Raw genomic sequence first — 25,275 nt, 5'->3', positions numbered from 1 at the left:
TCACTACATGTGACTCTGCGCAGGGACCCCCGGTGAAGCTGGCCTGACTGGACCTGGAGAAACCAGAGGGCATGCCCGGGGTAGCAGGGCAACTTGGGGTTAAGGGACCCAAGGGAGACGCTGGTGGTGAGAAGGGAGAGCATGGAGCTGAGAGCGTGTGTAACTACACTGATGGAACCGATGGGCAGCAGGGACCCCAGGGAGAGAAGGGAGAACAGGGTGAGGTGGGTCCCCGGGGAGAGCAGGACATAGCTGGGGAGAAGGGAGACCAAGGAGAGATGGGTATAATGGGAATCCTAGGGCCTTGCTCCCCAACCATCTGCTCCGCTTTCTCGGCAGCGCTTAACACCATCTTCCCATCATCCAACATTCCTGTGGTCTTCTCCCTGGTGAAGGACACAATCACCAACGGCATGTACGCCAGCAATGAGGCCAGCAGCACCTTCTCTGGCTACCTGGGGCTACCTAGGGTCGAGAGTTTGTCGTGCTAGTCGAGAGAGACTACATCTGGGGCGACACGGAGGGCCCTACCCCTACCCCATAGATTACCATCCCTGCCAAACCCTTATGAAAAAGTGCCAATAGCCATCTGAAAAAGCACCTAGCTACTCGATCTACATATTTGCCTACCCTCTTATTACTTTGGCCTCTCCAGCATAACACAAACAGTTAATGTTGGAACTGTATTTCAACTAAGCTCTCTGCCCTCTCCCTCAGTATTTTAGTTCTGTGCTTAGTGTTGTCCGTTGCTGCGTTTTTGTTCTGTGTGTTGGCAGAATCAGCTATTCTGGAAAGTTTTTTTGTTTTGATCAACATGTGCAATTGAAACATTGCTAGAAACCCACATGAAAAGAGGCCTCAATCTGTCTCCTGGGATAACCGTTGGTGCATGGTTGTTTTAAGCTAACATCATTAAATATTATATCAGTTTGCGTGTGGGTTTGTATGCGACTGGATTTGTATTCTTCTTACAGTTATTCTTTTCTTTGGTATCTGAACATGTCTTACAAAAGGGTAGTCACTAGAAAATCCTCCACACAAAGTAGTGCTCCTGTCAGTGTAAACTGATCATGGCGGTCACCGGGATACACCTTGTTTACATCAGAGACACAGTTCAAAGAGGCTCCCTCTCAATCTGAGAGATCTGCTGAAGAACCACTGATGTAGCTATAGAAAGAGAAAGTAGCATAGTTGTGTCTGTCTTTCAGTGCGGTGGAAGGATACATGAGCAGGCACAGCCGTGTAGCTACAGTAATGTTAGACAGAAAGGAAGAGGTCATGTGTACTCAGCCTAAGTAGTAACTAAGTGGAAGTGCTGTTCTGTCGACGGACAGCAACAGAACAGCGTCTGTATGAAAGATAAAGGAGAGAAAAGGACTGATAAAAGAAGAGGGGATGAGTGAGTGTGTTCTGTAGGAGCCAGGGTGCTTATTGTAGTGTCACTTTCTTGAAGCGTCAGAAAGCAAACCCTTTCTCCCATATCACAGGCACCCACTGGGTTTCCATCACATTTATTAAAATGTTTTTCGATGTCTGTATATGCTTGTTCTCTAAGAAAATCGCAAATAAAATGTGAAAGAAAAATTCAAGTCTATAGTGATTCAGTACAGATGTATTCTGTATAATGTACAGTACATCAATACAACAGTGAACATTACTATAAAGCATAGGCCTTGGGTCTGGATTTGTCTACCGGTTTACTGAATGCCAATACAATAACATCTACAGTAATCTTATTTTATCTATTGATTTGCCTTTATCTTACCAGGTAAGTAATTTAGAACACATCTCTTTAACAATAACAACCTGACCAATATGGAACAATGAGTCATGCAGCAAAGCAGACAATTGACAACGTTACATAAGCAGACAATTCTTAAAAGCTCTCTACATCATCTCGCATTTTTGGTTCTTCATGACCCTCAGCATTTCAAGCTGTGACGTCCAGCTGATGTTGTACATTAGGCCTTGGCCATGACGGGACAGCGTGGCTGACCCATGCAAGAGCTCTGCTTCCTTGGACAGCCTGCTCATGCCTCGGTGGGTGACTCATCATCATCAGGGAGGACCCCTTTCAGGTAGACCCTCTTGAACTCCTCGAACACCATGTCATCGGACTCACTGCTAGCACAGCCATAGTGTTGAGTTAACGATTTGAAGAGGTGGAGACAGAGAGAGACAGAGAGAGACAGAGAGAGAGACAGAGAGACAGAGAGAGAGAGAGAGACAAGGAGACATCAGAATCAGTCCAAGAGAAAGTCAGTCAGGTCTCTCACCACTCTCAGGTCTTACTGACATGCATGCGCACACACACACGCACATAAACAGCGATGAGGACACAGTTTCGGAAAATTACAAATGGGACAAGGGAGGTTATAAAATTGGGCAGCGAAGCATTCAGTGACAGACACTATATCGTTTCAATTTAGCCAAGTCCTATTGGACTATGGGAAGAGGAGGACGCACAGGGACACTAAATAGAATGCAAAACAAAAGGATCTAACACTGAATAATAGGAGCAGCAGGCAAGCAGGAGGAATCACACCACAGAAATATAATCCATAGAACAGACATCCACAGTCAAGTCAAAAATCCGTGATCGGCGGACTGGTGGCAATATTGAGTGTGCCCATGCTAGGAAGTAAAACCTTGACGTTCAGCATTACATTCTATGTCTTTCTATTTCTATGGGTCACACACACACAAAAACAGGGCGTGGCATGAAATGACATCACAACAAAACAACGTAAATAGAGCGGCTTACCCCTCCTTAGCTGTATAATGCAAACAGATCCAGGTACGGAAAAGGAATGGAAAGACAGTGGTCATCATAAAGGGATAACATAAGAGAATGTCATCAGAAGAGATTGTGTCCTCTCTATATAGGCCTAAATGTAATCTGGATAGAGGCGTATTAGGTATGTGTGGACATTACAAATGCTAAATGTAAGCTTGTCTACACAGCAGTGGGGTCACTGGGGTAGATTTAGTAATTAGAGGAATCAGCAATAAGACAAGCTGATTAAATACATTGGCCTCTGAACACTGCTTGAAACGGACTGCAAATTGTTCTAATAGAAGCTTGACAGTGATTGAAAGGTGTGCAGTAGACAGTTATTTAAAAGGCCAGAAGATTTCCCAGACTATGTGACCTGTCCAGGGAAAAACTCCCAGCTCTAGTCAGTCATCAAGGGCTCTGAGAGGGAAAGCATGGAGGGTGATGAAGGGAGAGTGAAGGGTGGTGTAGGTGGAGAGCTTTGTGAAAGACATATTGGACATAGTGGACATAAAGAGAGAGGCTGGGGATTAAGAGGCCCTGAACTAACCTGGGTCAGGTTTAGGATGCATGAGCCGGAATGGAACCTCCACTGCAACCTCACTGGAACAAAAAATACATTCACAAAAATAAAAATAGGTATGACAGACAAACTTGATTTTTTATTACTGACTGTACTGTAAAAAAATAAAAAAGAATACTTCGTAATACTTTGACCAAAAAGTTGAGTAAAAAAAAGCCTCTGGAAACAGTTACTTAATAATATTTAGTTGAAATCACACATACCTAGATCCCACCATCCTTTTGAGAATAGATCAGGAAAGAAGGTGATTAAATGAAGGTTAAATGAAGTGGTATTATTTCACATATTTAACATAGGGGCTTAGATTATGTTGTGGTAGATATGCTATGGCTAGCTATAGAAGATTCACATACTCACCCGGAAGCATTGAGCCTAACCACCACTTTGTAGGACACGAGCATACCCTGCACTTCCTTTAGGACTTCCTCCTTCACACTTCAGGCAGGAGAGAGGTGGAGAGAGGGGAGGGTGGGGGGCAGGTCAGAATATTAGAGATCTTCTGCTGCCATCTTGTAAACGTAAACCGGTGTCAGATCGTAGAGCAGCAGAGCGTAGTTATGCTCACTCACATGCTCGAGGAAGCCAGACAGGTGTCCTCGTGCTTCAGTTTCCCGTCCAGCGCAATACCTCGTCTTTCCTTGTTGGCAGCCAATAGAGGAATGAGAGTGTGCACCTTCTTCAGGGTTGTTCCAGAGGGCACTGTATCTCTGTGGATGAAACATAGGAAGACATTGCCTTATTTGTGATTCCACCATCTTGATGACGCAACTTTATTTGACCAAAAAACTAAAATCACCAGCAATAAAGGTAGCATAGAGAGAAAATCTACACAGAGGTAGAAAGTTATTCAATGGGGAATGTATTTAATTAAATCCAATTAAATTGTCTGAACAAGAGACTGATTGATTGATTGATACTTACGAGGTCTCTTCAAGGGCAACTGCCCTTACGTACTTGTCATTGGAATAAAGTACCACGTTGGTCACCTGCTCCACTGTAGAAGAAGGCAGGCGGAATGAGCATATATAGTAGGTCACTTCAAAACACCACACCACCAAACAACAACAACACTCTCACCTGCAACAGTGATGTCTTTCAGTGATCTGCTGGAGCTGTTGTTGATGTTGACACTGACCTTGATTGGTTCACCATGGTAGTATGTCTGCAGGGAGAGAGAAAAAGCGGCAGACCAAGCCACTATTAATCAAGTCACAAGCAAGTCTCAAATCACAAGGTCCGTGTCTCAAGTCGAGTCCGAAGTATGACGGGTCAAGACTCGAGTCAAGTCCAAGTCGTTTCTTCTAAGAGCAAGTCAAGTCGAGCCAGATGTGCCCTTTAGCAAGGCACCAAAATCAACAACAAAAAATTGCTCCAGGGATGCTAGTATTCCAAGCCGGGTTTGAAAGCAAGAGACACATTTTCGTAATCTGAAAGGAAAATAGAAGTATTCTTCTTCTTTGCTGGAATTGTGGATGCAGGGATTTATATTCCATAAGATCAACGTTATAGTATCATCAGGGGCGGACTGAAACAATAATTCAAGCCGGGAATTTGACTCCCTCCCAGGCCACCCTGTTCACGCAAACCACCAGAACGCTAATTTTGTAGGCTAACCCTATTTGTTGATGTAACGGGTACCAAACTAGTTATACATGTGGCCACTATGTTCATCTGGGAAGAAAGTTATCCACATTACAAAATACAAACATTTGGGACTGACCAACAAGTAGCCTATCTGAACACTGAGTTTAAGGTATGCTATGGTTATGGGTGCACCCTCAAACACTCACTAGGAATACACCAATCATAGCACATACAAATGTACAATGCTAGACACACAAAACAATTAGCCTAAGCTTTTTAAAAAGAGAAAAAGAAATAGAGTTAGCTCAAATGATTATCTGTATATTCAAGCATCAAGCATATCAAAAGTATCAAAAAGCGTCTCACACACACATTCACTGAACTTGAACATTAGCTACAACAATGTAAGTATAATACAAAAGTTGAAAAAGCACTCCTCTACAAAAAAACGTAGACTACAATGTTCCCTCACTGGTGTCCATAAAGCCAACAGCACACAAACACATCTATACACCATGTCAATGAAATTGAACATTGGCTACATAACTGCAAGTATAATGTGAAAGTCCAAAAAACATGCCTCTGTATAAAAGCTTTAACTCACAGCAAATGTTCTTTCACCCTTGTCAGCCTGTTAAGGAAGAGTCAGAGCATAGCTACTTCAGAGTAACCAGGAAGTAATTACCACTAGTAACAATATAAACTCAAAAAACTTGCCATGATTGTCGGCCATGTTTTAGAAGTTATATGCAGCTTCGTGTCTGTGTCCTGTAGCTCACATTTCCCAATAACTTTAACGACATCAATCACACGTTCCATGACCTGCCTCCTCTTTCTGACCTGGTCTTGTTGAACTGACATTTGCTTATCACTCAGAAGGGTACAGATGTCTGCTTTGCTGGCTCTGAGGAAAAAGGCTTCTGCACTTTCTCTATGGGTCTTGCTTCTCTCATGTTCCTGTACCTTCTGATGGGCATGTTTCCAGGCCTACAGGCCTCCTTTGATAAATGCACTATCACTGGCTGAAGGTTTTGCGAATGCAAGACATACTGAGGAGTGAGTTACTTCATTGTATGTCAGCCATTTTCTGTTTGTGCCATCTGTCGTGGTAATTTCCTATATTACTCAATAAAGAGAGAGAGAGAGAGCCAACCACACACACAAGTCAGAGTTATATTATCAAGTCTATCTTTAATATTATATGAGCTTCACCAAAGCCCTTTTTTGACTCAGATCAATTCAGTGTCTATAAATGAATTCTCTGAGAGTCCTTACAAAACAATTCTTAGTTTCATTTATAGCCAAGATACACCCCTCTCAACTTACAAATAACCTTTTTACTTGAAAGAGGAGTATCCCATAGCTAGATAACATTAATAAATTATTGTTCAGTTTGGTCTTCTAAGACGAGGTTTCAATCTCATGCTTGGTACCACAACATCACCTCACCCAATAGCATACATCAATTGTCAAATCTAGATACTCCCAAACCTGGACAAACTCACTGAAGACAGTGAGCCTCTTAGGTCATATACCATATCAAGATAAGGGCAACCTCAGTGGGGACATACAATGGTTCCAAACACTGCCTTACTCCTTCCCCCCATGAGAAAAGTAGGGAGTGACTGGCGTACAGACATTGTATGAGATAACTAACTCGTTCCCCATTAATAACGCCATCCCTTCACATGGTTTAGGAATAGTTACAGACACATTCCCATAAGAAAACAATATTCCATTCTGTCCTCCTCCCCTTCTGATATTCTACATAGCACCACATGGTTTAACAGATACATTGACATATGAAGACAAGCCTGACCTCTACCCTCTCTGGGCCCCAAGTGACTAAGCCCTAGCTCAGATGGGAAAATGCACTGCCAACCCTATAGTTCAAAGGGCACCATTCTAATGACAAGTATCTCACAAGCATATGATGAAAATAACATCTTATCTATCTATGTTACCTAGCTAAATCTGATTCAGCCACGACATATCCTTGGAGTGGAATACATTGGGAATTACTATGAGGGGTTTGTTTTGGGTGGTACTGAAAAAAGTCAAAATCCTTGGACTGAGGACAGGCAAAATAATCAAATGGATTTTCAGTGCTTTCACTTTCCCTTTCTATTTTCCCTGTACTGGGCTCTGAACCTCTCTCTCTGCACCTAGTTGCTCCGCAGAATGAGATTAACATTGTAAATAACCTAAACTTAAATTTGTATTACTTGTGCAGTCATCGTTTGTATGCCCCCCGATTACAGTCCTACTGATAATCTCATAAATAAAGTACATATTAATCTAAAATCATAGCCTACATGTTTAGGTTTGTGCTCTTCAGTTGTACCTGAAGGTTCCTGCTCTGAACCGTATCATACTCACTATCATTAGTGTATCAGTAGGCTACATTAATACAGATCTGGAAAAAATGAAGAGTGGTCTCTTAATCTGAGGACCCATACCAAATGTTTTCAGTCTCCTGAGGGGGAAAAGGTTTTGTCGTGCCCTCTTCACGACTGTCTTGACGTGCTTGGAGATAAACGCTGTGACACAAAATGAGTGACAAAACATGGCAAAACCTGGCCAGATTACATTTTAAGTCATCAGTCTCAAGTCAAAGTCGTCTCAAGTTATTTTATTTTCTATCATGTCGAGTCTCATGTCATCAAATTTGTGACTCGAGTCAGACTCAAAAAAAATTATGAAGAACTGTACAAATTATTCATTTATGACATCTACTGTATATACAGTACCAGTCAAAAGTTTGGACACACCTACTCATTCAAGGATTTTTCTTTATTTTTAAAATGTTCCACATTTTAGAATAACATGCTGAGCACTTGTTGCCTGCTTTTTTTGGTGTGTTTTTGGGGCAGCAGGCAGCCTAGTGGTTAGAGCGTTGGGCCAGTAACCAAAAGGCTGCTGGATCGAATCCCCAAGCTGACAAGGTAAAAATCTGTCGTTCTGCCCCTGTTAACCCACTGTTCCCTGGTAGGCAGTCATTGTAAATAAGAATTTGTTCTTAACTGACTTGCCTAGTTAAATAAAGGTAAAAAAATAAATAATCATTCACTCTGCGGTCCAACTCATCCCAAACGGGTTGAGGTCGGGTGATTGTGGAGGCCAGGTCATCTGATGCAGCACTCCATCACTCTCCTGCTTGGTCAAATAGCCCTTTACACAGCCTGGAGGTGTGTTTTGGGTCATTGCCATGTTGAAAAACAAATGATTGTACCACTAGGCGCAAACCAGATGGGATTGCGTATCGCTGCAGAATGCAGTGGTAGCCATGCTGATAAGTGTGCCTGCAAAGCACCATAACACCTCCTCATCCACGCTTCAAGGTGGGAACCACACATGCGAAGATCATCCGTTCACCTACTCTGCATCTCACAAAGACACGGCAGTTGGAACCAAAAACTCATCACACAAAAAGGAAAGATTTTCACCGGTCTAATGTCCATCGCTCGTGTTTCATGGCCCAAGCAAGTCTCTTCTTATTATTGGTGTCCTTTAGTGGTGGTTTCTTTGCAGCAATTCGACCATGAAGGCCTGATTCACACAGTCTCCTCTGAACAGTTGATGTTGAGATGTGTCTGTTACTTGAACTTTGTGAAGAATGTATTTGGGCTGCAATCTGAGGTGCAGTTAACTCTAATGAACTTAATCATCCTCTGCAGCAGAGGTAACCACCCCTACCTCGTCACAACACAACTGATTGGCTCAAACGCATTAAGGAAAGAAATTCCACAAATGAACTTTTAACAAGGCACACCTGTTAATTGAAATGCATTCCAGGTGACCACCTCATGAAGCTGGTTGAGAGAATGCCAAGAATGTGAAAAGCTGTCATCAAGGCAAAGGGTGATTACTTTGAAGAATCTAAAACATATGTAATTTCATAGTTTTGATGTCTTCACTATTATTCTACAATGTAGAAAATAGTGTCCAAACTTTTGACTGGTACTACAGTTGAAGTCAGAAGTTTACATACACCTTAGCCAAATACATTTAAACTCAGGTTTTCACAATTCCTGCCATTTAATCTTAGAAAAAAATCCCTGTCTTAGGTCACTTAGGATCACCACTTTATTTTAAGAATGTGAAATGTCAGAATAATAGTAGAGAGAATGATTTATTTCAGCTTATTTCTTTCATGACATTCCCAGTGCGTCAGAAGTTCACATACACTCAATTCGTATTTGGTAGCATTGCCTTTAAATTGTTTAACTTGGGTCAAACGTTTCGGGTAGCCTTCCACAAGTTTCGCACAATAAGTTGCGTGAATTTTGGCCCATTCCTCTTGACAGAGCTGATGTAACTGAGTCAGATTTGTAGGCCTCCTTGCTCGCACATGCTTTATCAGTTCTGCCCACAAATTTTCTATGGGATTGAGCTCAGGGCTTTGTGATGGCCAATCAATACCTTGACTTTGTTGTCCATTTTACCACAAATTTGGAAGTATGCTTGGGGTCATTGTCAATGTGGAAGACCCATTTGCGACCAAGCTTTAACTTCCTGGCTGATGTCTTGAGATGTTGCCCCCACAACATGATGCTGCCACCCCCGTGCTTCACGGTTGGGATGGTGTTCTTCGGCTTGCAAGCCTCCCCCTTTTTCTCCCAAATATAACGATGGTCATTATGGCCAAACAGTTCTATTTTTGTTTCATCAGACCAGAGGACATTTCTCCAAAAAGTACAATCTTTGTCGCCATGTGCAGTTGCAAACCGTAGTCTGTTTTTTTATGGCGGTTTTGGAGCAGTGGCTTCTTCCTTGCTGAGCGGCCTTTCAGGTTATGTCGATATAGGACTCGTTTTACTGTGGATATAGATACTTTTGTACCTGTTTCCTCAAGCATCTTCACAAGGTCCGTTGCTGTTGTTCTGGGATTGATTTGCACTCTTCGCACCAAAGTACGTTCATCTCAAGGAGACAGAACGCGTCTCCTTCCTGAGCAGTATGACAGCTGCGTGATACCATGGTGTTTATACTTGCGTACTATTGTTTGTACAGATGAACGTGGTACCTTCAGCCATTTGGAAATTGCTCCCAAGGATGAACCAGACTTGTGGAGGTCTACAACTATTTGTCTTGGCTGATTTCTTTTGATTTTCCCATGATGTCAAGCAAAGAGGCACTGAGTTTGAAGGTAGACCTTGAAATAGATCAACAGGTACACCTCCAATTGACTCAAATGATGTCAATTAGCCTATCAGAAGCTTCTAAAGCCATGACAGAATTTTCCAAGCTGTTTAAAGGCACAGTCAACTTAGTGTATGTAAACTTCTGACCCACTGGAATTGTAATACAGTGAATTATAAGTGACATAATCTGTCTGTAAACAATTGTTGGAAAAATTACTTGTGTCATGCACAAAGTAGATGTCCTAACCGACTTGCCAAAACGATAGTTTGTTTACAAGAAATTTGTGAAGTGGTTGAAAAACAAGTTAATGTAAACTTCAGACTTCAACTGTATATGTATTTTTTTGTAATGAAACAATACAGTAATATGAGATCTGTATGTAAAATATTAACATTTTAGTCATTTAGCGGATCCTCTTATCCAGAGCAACTTACAGTTAGTCCATTGATCTTTAGATCACTAGGCGAGACAACCCCAGATCACATATACAGGATACGAATATTCCATTCCAGCCACATTGGGATTTCAAAATTCAGCGGAGGGCCACAGAGATGTTTTTCTGGATTGATTCGTTCATAAAAAGCAATTTGCGGGCCAGAAAAAGGGCAGTTATTTGAAAACCATTATAATTTATACACCCTACGATTTTATCTAAAATCTATAAATAAAAATCTGAGAACAATAATATTTTACACACACACACGAAGGTACATATAACCAAACATTTCTGATGAAAAAACACAAAATGTGAAAAGGTTGGTGGATATGGCACTTTGGAACGAAACTCTTCATTTTAAATCTTGCCTTTCCAGGCCTGCTGTCACTCCCCTATGTTCAAAGGTTTTTCTCCTACAATTCTAGCCCATGGTGAGGGGCTGATGCTGACTGATTGGTTTCTCTGAAGGACAACTTACCTCTTTCTCCAGGCTGACCTGCATATGCAGGGGCTTGTCTGACATGAGGAACTCACAGGTGATCTCTGAGGACGGGATGGTCTTATTATCCTCCGGAGCGTACTGGATCTTACGGATGGCCAGACGCACAGAGCTCCTGTGGGAGGCAAAGAGCAACACTCAGTTGCCCGGTGGCTTGGGGAAGAATTGTCATGCAGTATAACACTAGATTCTAGTGTGATCTATAAAATAGCCTCCAACACTCTACTCAACAAATTGGATGCAGTCTGCCATCCGTTTTGTCAACAAAGCCCCATACACTACCCACCACTGCGACCTGTACGCTCTCGTTGGTTGGCCCTCGCTTCATACTCGTCGCCAAACCCACTGGCTACAGGTTATCTACAAGTCTCTGCTAGGTAAAGCCCCACCTTATCTCAGCTCACTGGTCACCATAGCAGCACCCACTCGTAGCACGCGCTCCAGCAGGTATATCTCACTGGTCACCCCCAAAGCCAATTCCTCCTTTGGTCGCCTTTCCTTCCAGTTCTCTGCTGCCAATGACTGGAACAAACTGCAAAAATCGCTGAAGCTGGAGACTCATATCTCCCTCACTAGCTTTAAGCACCAGCTGTCAGAGCAGCTCACAGATCTCTGCACCTGTACATAGCCCATCTGTAAACAGCCCATCTATCTACCTCATTCCCATACTGTATTTATTTATTTATCTTGCTCCTTTGCACCCCAGTATCTATACTTGCACATTCATCTTCTGCACATCCACCATTCCAGTGTTTAATTGATATATTGTAATTCCTTCGCCACTATGGCCTATTTATTGCCTTAACTCCCTTATCTTACCTCATTTGCACTAACTGTAAATATACTTTCTTTCCTACGGTATTATTGACTGTATGTTTTAGTTTATTCCATGTGTAACTCTGTGTTGTTGTATGTGTCAAATTGCTATGCTTTATCTTGGCCAGGTCGCAGTTGCAAATGAGAACTTGTTCTCAACTAGCCTACCTGGTTAAATAAAGGTGAAATATATATATTTTTTTTTAAATCTGAAATGCAGTGACTTGGACCTGTTGTGCAGTAAACCAGAATACACAAATATCCAGAGTAACTAAAGACAATATAAACTAACGGCTGTCGACGTCGTTCTCCTCCTCAGACGAGGAGGAGCATGGATCGGACCAACACGCAGCGAGGTATGTAGACATGATGATTTTAATAATAATAACGAGGACGAAAATACACTTGAACAAACTACAAAAACAACAAACGACGTTAAACAGACCTGAACATGAGAACTTACATAACACGAAGAACGCACGAACAGGAACAGACTAAACAAACGAAACAGTCCCGTGTGGTGACGAACGCAAACACGGAAGACAATCACCCACCAACAAACAGTGAGAACAGCCTACCTTAATATGGTTCTCAATCAGAGGAAACGTCAAACACCTGCCTCTAATTGAGAACCATATCAGGCAACACATTTAACCCAACATAGAAAGACATAACATAGAATGCCCACCCCAACTCACGCCCTGACCAACTAAACACATACAAAAACAATGGAAAACAGGTCAGGAACGTGACATAAACACAACAAAAAAGAAGAGTCCCTGTTTCAGAACCCTGTCTTTCAAAGATAATTCGTAAAAATCCAAATAACTTTGTTTCCCATGCTTGTTCAATGAACAAGAGGCCTTTCTACTGACTCTGGAAAACACCAAAAGAAAGATACCCAGGGTCCCTGCTCATCTGCGTGAACGTGCCTTAGGCATGCTGCAAAGAGGCATGAGGACTGCAGATGTGGCCAGAGCAATAAATTGCAATGTCCGTACTGTGAGACAGCGTGACAAGGAGACAGGGCGGACAGCTGATCGTCCTCGCAGTGGAAGATCATGTGTAACAACACCTACACAGGATCGGTACATCCGAACATAACACCTTCCCTCCATCAGTGCTCAGACAGAGAGGCTGGACTGAGGGCTTGTAGACCTGTTGTAAGGCAGGTCTTCACCAGACATCACCGGCAACAATATTGCCTATGGGCACAAACCCACCTTCGCCTGACCAGGCAGGACTGGCAAAAAGTGCTCTTCACTGACGAGTCGCGGTTTTGTCTCACCAGGGGTGATGGTCGGATTTGCGTTTATCATCGGAAGGAATGAGCGTTACACCGAGGCCTGTATTCTGGAGAAGGATCGATTTGGAGGTGGAGGGTCCGTCATTGTCTGGGGGCGGTGTGTCACAGCATCATCGGACTGAGCTTGTTGTCATTGCAGGCAATCTCAACGCTGTGCGTTACAGGGAAGACATCCTCCTCCCTCATGTGGTACCCTTCCTGCAGGCTCATCCTGACATGACCCTCCAGCATGACAATGCCACCAGTAATACTGCTCGTTCTGTGCGTGATTTTCTGCAAGACAGGAATGTCAGTGTTCTGCCATGGCCAGTGAAGAGCCCGGATCTCAATCCCATTGAGCACGTCTGGGACCTGTGGGATCGGAGGGTGAGGGCTAGGGCCATTCCCCCCAGAAATGTCTGGGAACTTGCAGGTGCCTTGGTGGAAGAGTGGGTTAACATCTCACAGCAAGAACTGGCAAATCTGGTGCAGTCCATGAGGAGGAGATGCACTGCAGTACTTAATGCAGCTGGTGGCCACACCAGATACTGACTGTTACTTTTGATTTTGACCCCCCCTTTGTTCAGGGACACATTATTCCATTTATGTTAGTCACATGTCTGTGAAACTTGTTCAGTTTATGTGTCAGTTGTTGAATCTTGTTATGATCATACAAATATTTACACATGTTAAGTTTGCTGAAAAATAGACAGTTGACAGTGAGAGGACGTTTCTTTTCTTGCTGAGTTTAGTATATGAATTGGGAAGGTGGAACTGCACTGTACTTCAACAGGCTGTATCACAACCGGCCGTGATTGGGAGTCCCATAGGGCGGCGCACAAATGGCCCAGCGTCGTCCAGATTTGGCCGGTGTAGGACGTCATTGTAAATAAGAATTTGACTTGCCTAGTCAAATAAAGGTTAAATAAAAAAATCATAAAAAAACAGTATCCAGAAGTGGACTGTACTTTGGTTGGTGTGTCTAGTTGTTTGTTTGTGAGTCTGAACTTACCGCTTTTCGATTTTCTCGTCTTGGTTCTCGGCACAGAAAGCCTTTACTTCGAACTCGACAGCGCAGCGCTGTGAACAGAGAGGTTGAGAATTTAGAATACCATACAGTGCACATGAATTGAGGTAGAAAGGCTGCTGCTGGCTGTGTTACTTACCTTGCCCACATCGGATGGAGCCGGCTGCAGACACACAGAGCACGGCAGGTTGTCTGGGAACTGAAAGACACAGAACACATCATCCTGTAAACTTCGGCAGAACAATGTCACACCCACAACACACTATGTCAGTCTGTTACAGTGTCACATCACTATGTACTACTGTCAGTCTGTTACAGTGACACACCCACTACTCTGCCTGTTACAGTGTCACATCACAACTTACTACTGTCAGTCTGTTACAGTGTCACATCACTACCTACTACTGTCAGTCTGTTACAGTGTCACACCCACTACTTACTACTGTCAGTCTATTACAATGTCAAATCCAATTCTTACCAAGGTCAGTCTGTTACAGTGCCACATCACTACTTACTACTATCAGTCTATTACAGTGCCACATCACTACTTACTACTGTCAGTCTGTTACAGTGCCACATCACTTCTTACTACTGTCAGTCTGTTACAGTGCCACATCACTACTTACTACTGTCAGTCTGTTACAGTGCCACATCACTACTTACTACTGTCAGTCTATTACAGTGTCACATCACTACTTACTACTGTCAGTCTGTTACAGTGTCACATCACTTCTTACTACTATCAGTCTGTTACAGTGTCACATCACTTCTTACTACTGTCAGTCTGTTACAGTGTCACATCACTACTTACTACTGTCAGTCTGTTACAGTGTCACATCACTACTTACTACTGTCAGTCTGTTACAGTGTCACATCACTTCTTACTACTATCAGTCTGTTACAGTGCCACATCACTTCTTACTACTGTCAGTCTGTTACAGTGTCACATCACTACTTACTACTGTCAGTCTGTTACAGTGTCACATCACTTCTTACTACTATCAGTCTGTTACAGTGCCACATCACTTCTTACTACTGTCAGTCTGTTACAGTGCCACATCACTACTTACTACTGTCAGTCTGTTACAGTGCCACATCACTACTTACTACTGTCAGTCTGTTACAGTGCCACATCACTACTTACTACTGTCAGTCTGTTACAGTGCCACATCACTACTTACTACTGTCAGTCTGTTACAGTGTCACACCCACTACTTACTACTGTCAGTCTATTACAATGTCAAATCCAATTCTTACCAAGGTCAGTCTGTTACAGTGCCACATCACTACTTACTACTGTCAGTCTGTTACAGTGTCACATCACTTCTTACTACTATCAGTCTGTTACAGTGCCACATCACTTCTTACTACTGTCAGTCTATTACAGTGCCACATCACTACTTACTACTGTCAGTCTGTTACAGTGCCACATCACTACTTACTACTGTCAGTCTGTTACAGTGCCACATCACTTCTTACTACTGTCAGTCTGTTACAGTGCCACATCACTACTTACTACTGTCAGTCTATTACAGTGCCACATCACTACTTACTACTGTCAGTCTATTACAGTGCCACATCACTACTTACTACTATCAGTCTGTTACAGTGTCACATCACTACTTACTACTGTCAGTCTGTTACAGTGCCACATCACTACTTACTACTGTCAGTCTGTTACAGTGCCACATCACTACTTACTACTGTCAGTCTATTACAGTGCCACATCACTACTTACTACTGTCAGTCTGTTACAGTGCCACATCACTACTTACTACTGTCAGTCTGTTACAGTGTCACACCCACTACTTACTACTGTCAGTCTATTACAATGTCAAATCCAATTCTTACCAAGGTCAGTCTGTTACAGTGCCACATCACTACTTACTACTATCAGTCTATTACAGTGTCACATCACTACTTACTACTGTCAGTCTATTACAGTGCCACATCACTACTTACTACTATCAGTATGTTACAGTGCCACATCACTACTTACTACTGTCAGTCTATTACAGTGCCACATCACTACTTACTACTATCAGTATGTTACAGTGCCACATCACTACTTACTACTGTCAGTCTATTACAGTGCCACATCACTACTTACTACTATCAGTATGTTACAGTGCCACATCACTACTTACTACTGTCAGTCTGTTACAGTGCCACATCACTACTTACTACTGTCAGTCTATTACAGTGGCACATCACTACTTACTACTGTCAGTCTATTACAGTGCCACATCACTACTTACTACTGTCAGTCTATTACAGTGCCACATCACTACTTACTACTGTCAGTCTATTACAGTGCCACATCACTACTTACTACTGTCAGTCTATTACAGTGCCACATCACTACTTACTACTGTCAGTCTGTTACAGTGCCACATCACTACTTACTACTGTCAGTCTGTTACAGTGCCACATCACTACTTACTACTGTCAGTCTGTTACAGTGCCACATCACTACTTACTACTGTCAGTCTGTTACAGTGCCACATCACTACTTACTACTGTCAGTCTGTTACAGTGCCACATCACTACCTACTACTGTCAGTCTATTACAGTGCCACATCACTACTTACTACTGTCAGTCTATTACAGTGCCACATCACTACTTACTACTGTCAGTCTGTTACAGTGCCACATCACTACTTACTACTGTCAGTCTGTTACAGTGCCACATCACTACTTACTACTATCAGTCTATTACAGTGCCACATCACTACTTACTACTGTCAGTCTGTTACAGTGCCACATCACTACTTACTACTGTCAGTCTATTACAGTGCCACATCACTACTTACTACTGTCAGTCTGTTACAGTGCCACATCACTACTTACTACTGTCAGTCTGTTACAGTGTCACACCCACTACTTACTACTGTCAGTCTATTACAATGTCAAATCCAATTCTTACCAAGGTCAGTCTGTTACAGTGCCACATCACTACTTACTACTATCAGTCTGTTACAGTGCCACATCACTACTTACTACTGTCAGTCTGTTACAGTGCCACATCACTACTTACTACTGTCAGTCTGTTACAGTGTCACACCCACTATTTACTACTGTCAGTCTGTTACAGTGTCACATCACTACTTACTACTGTCAGTCTGTTACAGTGTCACACCCACTACTTAATACTGTCAGTCTGTTACAGTGTCACACCCACTATTTACTAATGTCAGTCTGTTACAGTGCCACATCATTAGCTACTCTAACTTGATTGATAGCCTGAAATGGTTTCTTGGTAGCTAGTTATGAGGTTGGGAGATTGGGAACCTACAGTTGAAGTTGGAAGTTTACATACACTTATGTTGGAGTCATTAAAACTCGTTTTTCAACCACTCCACAAATTTCTTGCGAACAAACCATCGTTTTGGCAGGTCGGTTAGGACATCTACTTTGTGCATTTGTGCATTGTTTGCAGAATGATTATTTCACTTATAATTCACAGTAATACAATTCCAGTGGGTGAGAAGTTCACATACACTAAGTTGACTGTGCCTTTAAACAGCTTGGAAAATTCCAGAAAATGATGTCATGGCTTTAGAAGCTTCTGATAGGCTAATTGACAACATTTGAGTCAAAGTGTACCTGTTGATGTATTTCAAGGCCTACCTTCAAACTCAGTGCCTCTTTGCTTCACATCATGGGAAAATCAAAAGAAATCAGCCAAGACCTCAGAAAAAAAATGTAGACCTCCACAAGTCTGGTCCATACTTGGGAGCAATTTCCAAACACCTGAAGGTACCACGTTCATCTGTACAAACAATAGTACGCAAGTATAAACACCATGGGGCCACGCAGCCATCATACTGCTCAGGAAGGAGTTCTGTCTCCTAGAGATGAACGTTCTTTGGTGCGAAAAATGCAAATCAATCCCAAAAGTTGTGGCAAAATGGCTGAAGGACAACAAAGTCAAGGTATTGGAGTGGCCATCACAAAGCCCTGACCTCATAAAAATTGTGGGCAGAACTGAAAAAGTGTGTGCGAGCAAGGAGGCCTACAAACCTGACTCAGTTACACCAGCTCTGTCAGGAGGAATGGGCCAAAATTCACCCAACTTATTGTGGGAAGTTTATGGAAGGCTACCCGAAACGTTTGACCCAAGTTAAACAATTTAAAGGCAATGCTACCAAATACTAATTGAGTGTATGTAAACTTCTGACCCACTGGGAATGTGATGAAAAAAATTAAAGCTGAAATAAATCACTCTATTATTCTGACATTTCACATTCTTAAAATAAAGTGGTGATCCTAACCAACCTTAGACTGGGAATTTTTTACTAGGATTAAATGTCAGGAATTGTGAAAAATTGAGTTTAAATGTATTTGGCTAAGGTGTATGTAAACTTCTGACTTCAACTGTACATGGGCTAGCTGAAGCCAACTTCATAAAAGTGCTACGTGGTTAGTAGTATTACAGAGAAACAACAACAGAAAATGGAACATTAATATTTTTTAAACAGGATAAATCTGAGGGCACGAGCCCCTGTGTACTGTGTGTCTGTGGTGCAGGGTGAAGTTGCCTCTAGATGTGATCTTGGGTCAGTTTAGAATTTCCCCCACTAATGGTTAAGGTTAGGATTGGGGAAGGGGAGCTGATCCTAGATCTGTACCTAGGGTACACATCACCCCGAAGCATGCGTCTGCTCTCAGTCACCTCAAAGAAGAAGGGAATGGCATTGTCTCCCAGCTTGCGCAGTAGTTTCTCCTGCATCTTGGTGTGTACGCTCCTTTCCTTGTCCTGCAGTTCGGGGTACACCTGGCGTGTGGTCAGAAAGATGTCCCTGCGGAAGGCCACACCCATCACGTCCATGTCATCTCTGCCATACCGGAACGTGCAGGACAGCATGACAAACACTGTGGGGCACAAGTAGTAAACAACAATGTCTTCACTGCTTTTTTTTATAGACGGTTACATTCATTCCTAGGGACAACGTAACCTTACTAGGAAAAACTTGGTGCCCTATTCATAGGCTATAACTAGGGCACAGGGATTTTCCTATAGTGAAATCACATAATCAGGAAAAACTCCTGGCCCCTCTTCATTTCCTAATTTACAAAGCTGAGATGAGTTCAAATGTTGAAAAACCAACCTTTCTTTCCTTTGACCTGTACAGGGTCAATCAGCACAACTCCATCTGATTCATACAGGGGAGAGAAATAGCTCTTGAGCATGACAAAATCACAAGGCAAAAACATCCAAATAGAACCAAGTCCTTCCCTTCCCTGAAATGGTTTGGTTTCTCGGTCACACACTCACCAACAGGGTCGACAGAGTCACAGTGATCCACAAAGTCCCTCTTGGCCATGTATACCCCAACCTATGACAGATCAGACCTGAGACTTTACCAATGGTAATGACAAACGTCCCTGCACATAGCCTACGTTGTTGTCATTGTCGCCAACTGCTTGCAAATACAAACAAACAAACAGGAGCAAAAAGATAGACATAGATGCCAAGCACGGGCTGATGGATAGGATAAAACCAAAATGAATAAAAACATTTTTTTAAAGACAACTCTGGTACTGTTTTTGCTGGCCTTAGGAGGGATACTCACCGACTTATCACGGGAGAGTTTCTTGAAGATAACATGTTTGGGGCTCATGGTTTTTGTCTCTGAAATCTACAGAAGAAATTACATTGTCACTACAAATGCGGCTGACTGACATAGAATGAAATAAGGGCTGATGTTTGACTGGCGGCCGTCTTTATTCGATATCTGCAGGCATAGATACAAATCTGACTCAGTCTATCAGTGTCATGGCAATACAACCTAGAATGCCTGCTGAAAACAGTTTAAAGCATCCAGCATTCTAGTTCTAAAAACCCCATCATATGACATCATCAACCCAATTTTCTCTCATTGTACTAATAGTTTGCCTCTTCACCTGGCATTGCTATTTTCTCAGTACCAATCTAGGAAAGTTGCTGCATCGTATCATAACTACCTTATAATTGCTACACAAACATGCTTAACCACCCATCTTCCCCATACCCGACCTGTACAGTAGAAATGCCACTTGGGCAGGTTGACTGACCTGCAGTTGTGGTGCTGGACGTGTAGGGGTCAGCTGCAGGTAACACTAGTGTACCAGGCACAACAATGTGGCTACATTTATGATCTGTGTGGGTGCTGCTGACCCCCCCTCGACTGACTCATCTCAAGCTAGAAATTGCCATTAAGCACAGATCTAGGATAAGTTCACCCTCCATGAATCCTATTCTAAACCACTATGGAGTAAAATGTTAAAACTGACCATAGATCAGTGTCTAGGGGCGACTTCATCCCACCTCAGGTCCTCCCTGTCACGCCTCCCTCGGGATAAAGCAGGAGTTTAGTTACTAATTGGATCGTCAGCTCCTTTCCGTCAGCTTGATTAAGGGCCAAGATCTGAAGCACGAGGACCTAATCCTTACACAGAGTGCACTGTGACTGGTCGTACACACTGGCAGCGTTCCAGGTTGACTACATTGCAAAGGTTGCAGAGGTATGCCACATCTCACAACACCTGGATAGGTGTTTAACAAATGCATTAACCACATCAGCTAGTAATCTGATGCCCGACTGCACAGTTGATGACATGGCATGCGACCATTAGTTGATGCAACGCAACTATTGCAATGTAGTTGGCCTAGAACGCCACCTCTGACTGAGCTTGAGCCACTCTACTACTACAGTGCCTTCAGAAAATATTCACACCCTTTGACTTTTTCCACAATTTGTTGTGTTAAAGCCTGAATTGAAAATTGATTAATTTAAGATGGTTTTCCCCCCACTGCCCTACACACAATGCCCCATAATGTCTAAGTAGAATTATGTTTTTTTAAATGTTTTTTTACAAAAAAATAAATAAAATGTAAAGCTGAAATGTATCGAGTCACAATGTATTCAACCCCCTTCTTATGGCAAGCCTAAATAAGTTCAGGAGTAAAAATGTGCTTAACAAGTCACATAATAAGTTGCATGGACTCACAGTGTGTGCAATAATAGTGCTTTAACAATTTTTGAATGACTACCTCATCTCTCTACCCCACATATACACCTGTAAGGTCCCTCAGTCGAGCAGTGAATTTAAAACAGATTCAACCACAAAGATCAGGGAGGTTTTCCAATGCCTCGCAAAGATCGGTAGATGCATAACATTTTTTTAAAAGACATTGAATATCTCGGATTAATTACACTTTGGATGGTGTATCAACACATCCACTCACTACAAAGATACAGGCGTCCTTCCTAACCTAGTTGGCGGAGAGGAAGGAAACCGCTCAGGGATTTCTCCATGAGGCCAATGGTGACTTTAAAACAGTTACAGAGTTGAACTAATGGCTGTGATAGGAGAACTGAGGATGGATGAACAACATTGTAGTTTCTCCACATACTAACCTACTTGACAGTGGAAAGAAAGAAGCCTGTACAGAACACAAATATTCCAAAACACACATCCTGTTTACAACAAGGCACTAAAGTAATACTGCAAAAAAAAATGCAAATCTATTCACTTTGTGAAAAAAAATTTTTTTTTTTAATTCAAGCATAGTGGTGGCTGCATCATGTTATGGGTATGCTTGCAATTGTTAAGGACTGGGGAGTTTTTCAGGATAAAAAAGAAATGAAATGGAGCTAAGCACAGACAAAATCCTAGAGGAAAACCTGGCTCAGTCAGCTTTCCATAAGACCTTGGGAAATGAATTCACCGTTCAGCAGGACAATAACCTAAAACACAACGCCAAATCTCCACTAGAGTTGTTTACCAAGAAGACAGTGAATGTTCCTGAGTGGCCGAGATACAGTTTTGACTTAAATCTACTTGAAAATCTATGGGAAGACTTGAAAAGGCAGCAGCTACTCTTGCTGGGGTCCAGCAACATTAAGGCAGTTATTAACAATTTTAAACATTACATGCCATTACATTTCATAACACTTTACCCAATACATTTAGTGTGTTCCCTCAGGCCACTACTCCACTATTACATATTTACAATATAACATCCAGGTGTACGTGTGAAGAGTGTTTGTCTTATGTGTATGTGTGTCTGTTCACAGTCCCCGCTGTTCCATAAGGTACATTTTTAACTGTTTAAAAGAAAATGATTCTACTGCTTGCATCAGTTACCGGATGTGGAAAAGAGATCCATGTAGCCATTTCACTATGTAGTACTGTGCACCTCCCATATTCTGTTCTTGACTTAGTGATTGTGAAGAGACCTTTGGTGACATGTCTTGTGGGGTATGCATGGGTGTCCGAGCTTTCTGCTAGTAGTTTAAACAGACACCTTCATTATGTCAACACTTCTTACAAAAACAAGTAGTGATGAAGTCAATCTCTCCTCCACTTTGAGCCATGAGAGAATAACATGCATTGTATTAATGTTAGCTCTACCGTTCAGCAGTGCTGCCGTGTTCTGAGACAATTGCAACTTTCCTGAGTCCCTCTTTGTGGCACCTGGCCACACGACTGAACAGGTGCAACAAAACTAGAGAGATTTAACATGAGATCCTCTCTAAACATTACAGGAATGTGGTTCTGAATATAAACGGTAACACCTCCACTTTTGGCATTTCTGTCTATTCTGTAGATGTTATAACCATGTATTGCTACCACTATCATCAAAGGTATTATCTAAGTTAGTTTCAGTGATTGTCAGAATATGAATGTCATCTGCTACTAGCAAATGATTGATTTCACGAACCTTGCTTCTTAAGTTACATTTGTTAACTTGGGCTATTTGTAGCTGGGGGGTTAGTTTTTGTCTGAGGACTGGTCAGTCAGTCAGGTCTGTAATAAGGTGTCCATATGAGGACAGCCTCAATCTCACTGGGATTGTCCTAATATGGACACCGTACAGGTGTACTACCGTGCAGTCTCTCCTGCCTGACTCTGAGCTGTAAAGACCTTGTTGTCAAACTCAGCAGTCTGCAGGCTGACATCAGCAGAGGGGCCTAGGGGATTACACTTTGATTATTAATCACCAGAGATGAATCGCTGCAATTTCTTCTCTCACAGACCATTCTACACATTAACTGTTAATACAGTAGGTAACAAAGATGGGCAGAGGGAGTTACAGTCCTTCTGCTGCATTTAATACTGCCAATACTGACGTGCATTTGCCCACATGCACCTGAAAGAGCATGCATTGCTCCCCTATTCAATGTATGATTGTGTATTTAATGTCTGGTGGTATAATCACATTCATGTGGTACTGTGTGGCTCAGTTGGTAGAGCATGACACTTCAAACTTCAGGATGCGCTATGGCATATATTATTATATATTACATTCAGTTTAGCTCCAACATATCTGAAGAACATTCAACAAGACTACCACAAACAACCCCCCCAAAATACCACAAACAATCTCAAAATACCACTAGAAACTACTACAGATTATGGTATTATGTGGTTGATTGTGGTAGTTTGTTGTTGTTATATGGGTATTTTGGGGTTGTTTGTGGTAATCTGTGGTAGCTGTTTTCGGGTAGTTTGTGGAAGGGACAGTTTGAGGTTGTTTGAGGTTACCGTGTAATCAGTGGCGACCCATCATTCACCTGTTTTGAGTGGGGGGGTGTTCCTGTTTTGCATGTTATTTTGGCATTAATACATGTCACATATCAGTTTGCAAAGAATGTAAAAAATATATATCATTGAGTTAAAGCCACATACAAACATGGTCTCTTTTTTGTTTTCTTGAGTAAGGCAGCTCCAAAATGCAGGTATTTCAGCCTAGCTTAGTGCTTTCTGTGGTGGTGGGGCAAGCCAGCAGAAAATATACAGCGCTGCGCCGTGATTGGCTCAGTATTATACGTCGCCGCCAAATCTAAGGGTAGAGCTAGAAAATTCTAGCCCCTTGAATGCTGCCATAGAGTTACATTAGAAGTGCCCATCCAAGGTCCCGTGTGGCTCAGTTGGTAGAGCATGGCGCTTGCAACGCCAGGGTTGTGGGTTCAATTCCCACGGGGGGACCAGGGTTCAATTCCCACGGGGGGACCAGGGTGAATACGTATGAACTTTCCAATTTGTAAGTTGCTCTGGATAAGAGCGTCTGCTAAATGACTTAAATGTAAAAGAAGGCTCAAGGTAATTTGCCACAGATAAAATGATGTCAAATCACGTTATATGTACAGTAACTTTGATTGGACTGATCATGTCAACATCAGACTTTCAAAATCTTAGCTAGCAGTCATCATGAATCAATTCGACAATCTACAGGCAAATCCTTTTAAATCCTTGTCATATGAAGACAAAAAATGAAGAAAAATTAAAGATAAAACGTATCGGTACTCATTGGCCATTGGACAAACATTACACAACAAGTTGGAAATCGCAAATTCAACAATGAGTGGTATGGAAGGAATCAGTGACAGTGGCTAACTTCAAGCATTGCAAAGCAATCACTATCCTGCTATTCAGTGGAGTGTCTGTGTGGTCCCAAATCTGGGATTAAGGGGCTCTTTTCCAAGTTTAAATTGATGAACACCCAACATTGGCCATGCTGTCAATGAAGCAGGATTTGTGCCACATGCCGCGCTCAAAACAACTGTTAACTCGGAACTGCAAAAACTTGAATTCAGTGAGTTCAAGACAACTGGGAAGTCGGGAATAAACGAGCTGCGACTGGGAAAATACGTTTTGAACGGTCATCCAACTCTGAATTGTAAATCTGTTTTCTTTCTAGAGTTATGACCTGAAGATCAATGACGTTATCATGATCCTACCTTGTTTTTTTCCCCAGAGTTCCCAGTTGTTTTGAAAGCACCATAAATCCAGAGAATGCCAGACTTTGATGACAACATTTGCCCACGAAGGACCGCTGCGCCAACTTCCTGTTCAATTGAGCATAGCACAAGGTGAGTCAAAAAAAGTATTGTATGCTGCTGCATAAATTAAGTAATATGCCAGGGAGATATGTATACTGTAGCTAAGAAAGTAATACTAAGTGTATATTGTGTAGTAAGATGTTAGTAGCCCATGTGCCTCACCCTAATAATTTGGTCTATTTACCACTCTTAATTTTGCCTACTGTTCTGACTTGGTGGTGCACATGTAGCCTATAACCTGTTCTAGAGAAATGTAATCATCAAATATTGTAAGAGCTTTCATTGTCTGCTT

General features: G+C 42.2%; 1 protein-coding gene across 1 annotated transcript; it reads right to left on the bottom strand.

Moving 5' to 3' along the window:
* Window positions 1-3,679: 3,679 nt before the first annotated feature.
* Window positions 3,680-19,831, bottom strand: LOC129821718 (S-arrestin-like). The gene is made up of 11 exons (XM_055879308.1): window positions 19,728-19,831; window positions 19,430-19,490; window positions 19,263-19,307; window positions 18,827-19,026; window positions 14,291-14,350; window positions 14,137-14,204; window positions 11,003-11,138; window positions 4,437-4,521; window positions 4,281-4,353; window positions 3,929-4,066; window positions 3,680-3,794 (listed from the first exon to the last, which is right to left on the bottom strand). The coding sequence occupies exons 1-11, from the start codon at window positions 19,773-19,775 to the stop codon at window positions 3,713-3,715; spliced, it is 996 nt and encodes a 331-aa protein (XP_055735283.1). The 5' UTR covers window positions 19,776-19,831; the 3' UTR covers window positions 3,680-3,712.
* Window positions 19,832-25,275: the final 5,444 nt, after the last annotated feature.

This window comes from Salvelinus fontinalis, chromosome 24 (assembly GCF_029448725.1).
Source record: "Salvelinus fontinalis isolate EN_2023a chromosome 24, ASM2944872v1, whole genome shotgun sequence".
In the NCBI taxonomy this organism is placed as follows: Eukaryota; Metazoa; Chordata; class Actinopteri; order Salmoniformes; family Salmonidae; genus Salvelinus; species Salvelinus fontinalis.
Note: the sequence above shows the minus strand (reverse complement) of the source record. Positions and strands in the feature narration are given on the sequence as shown.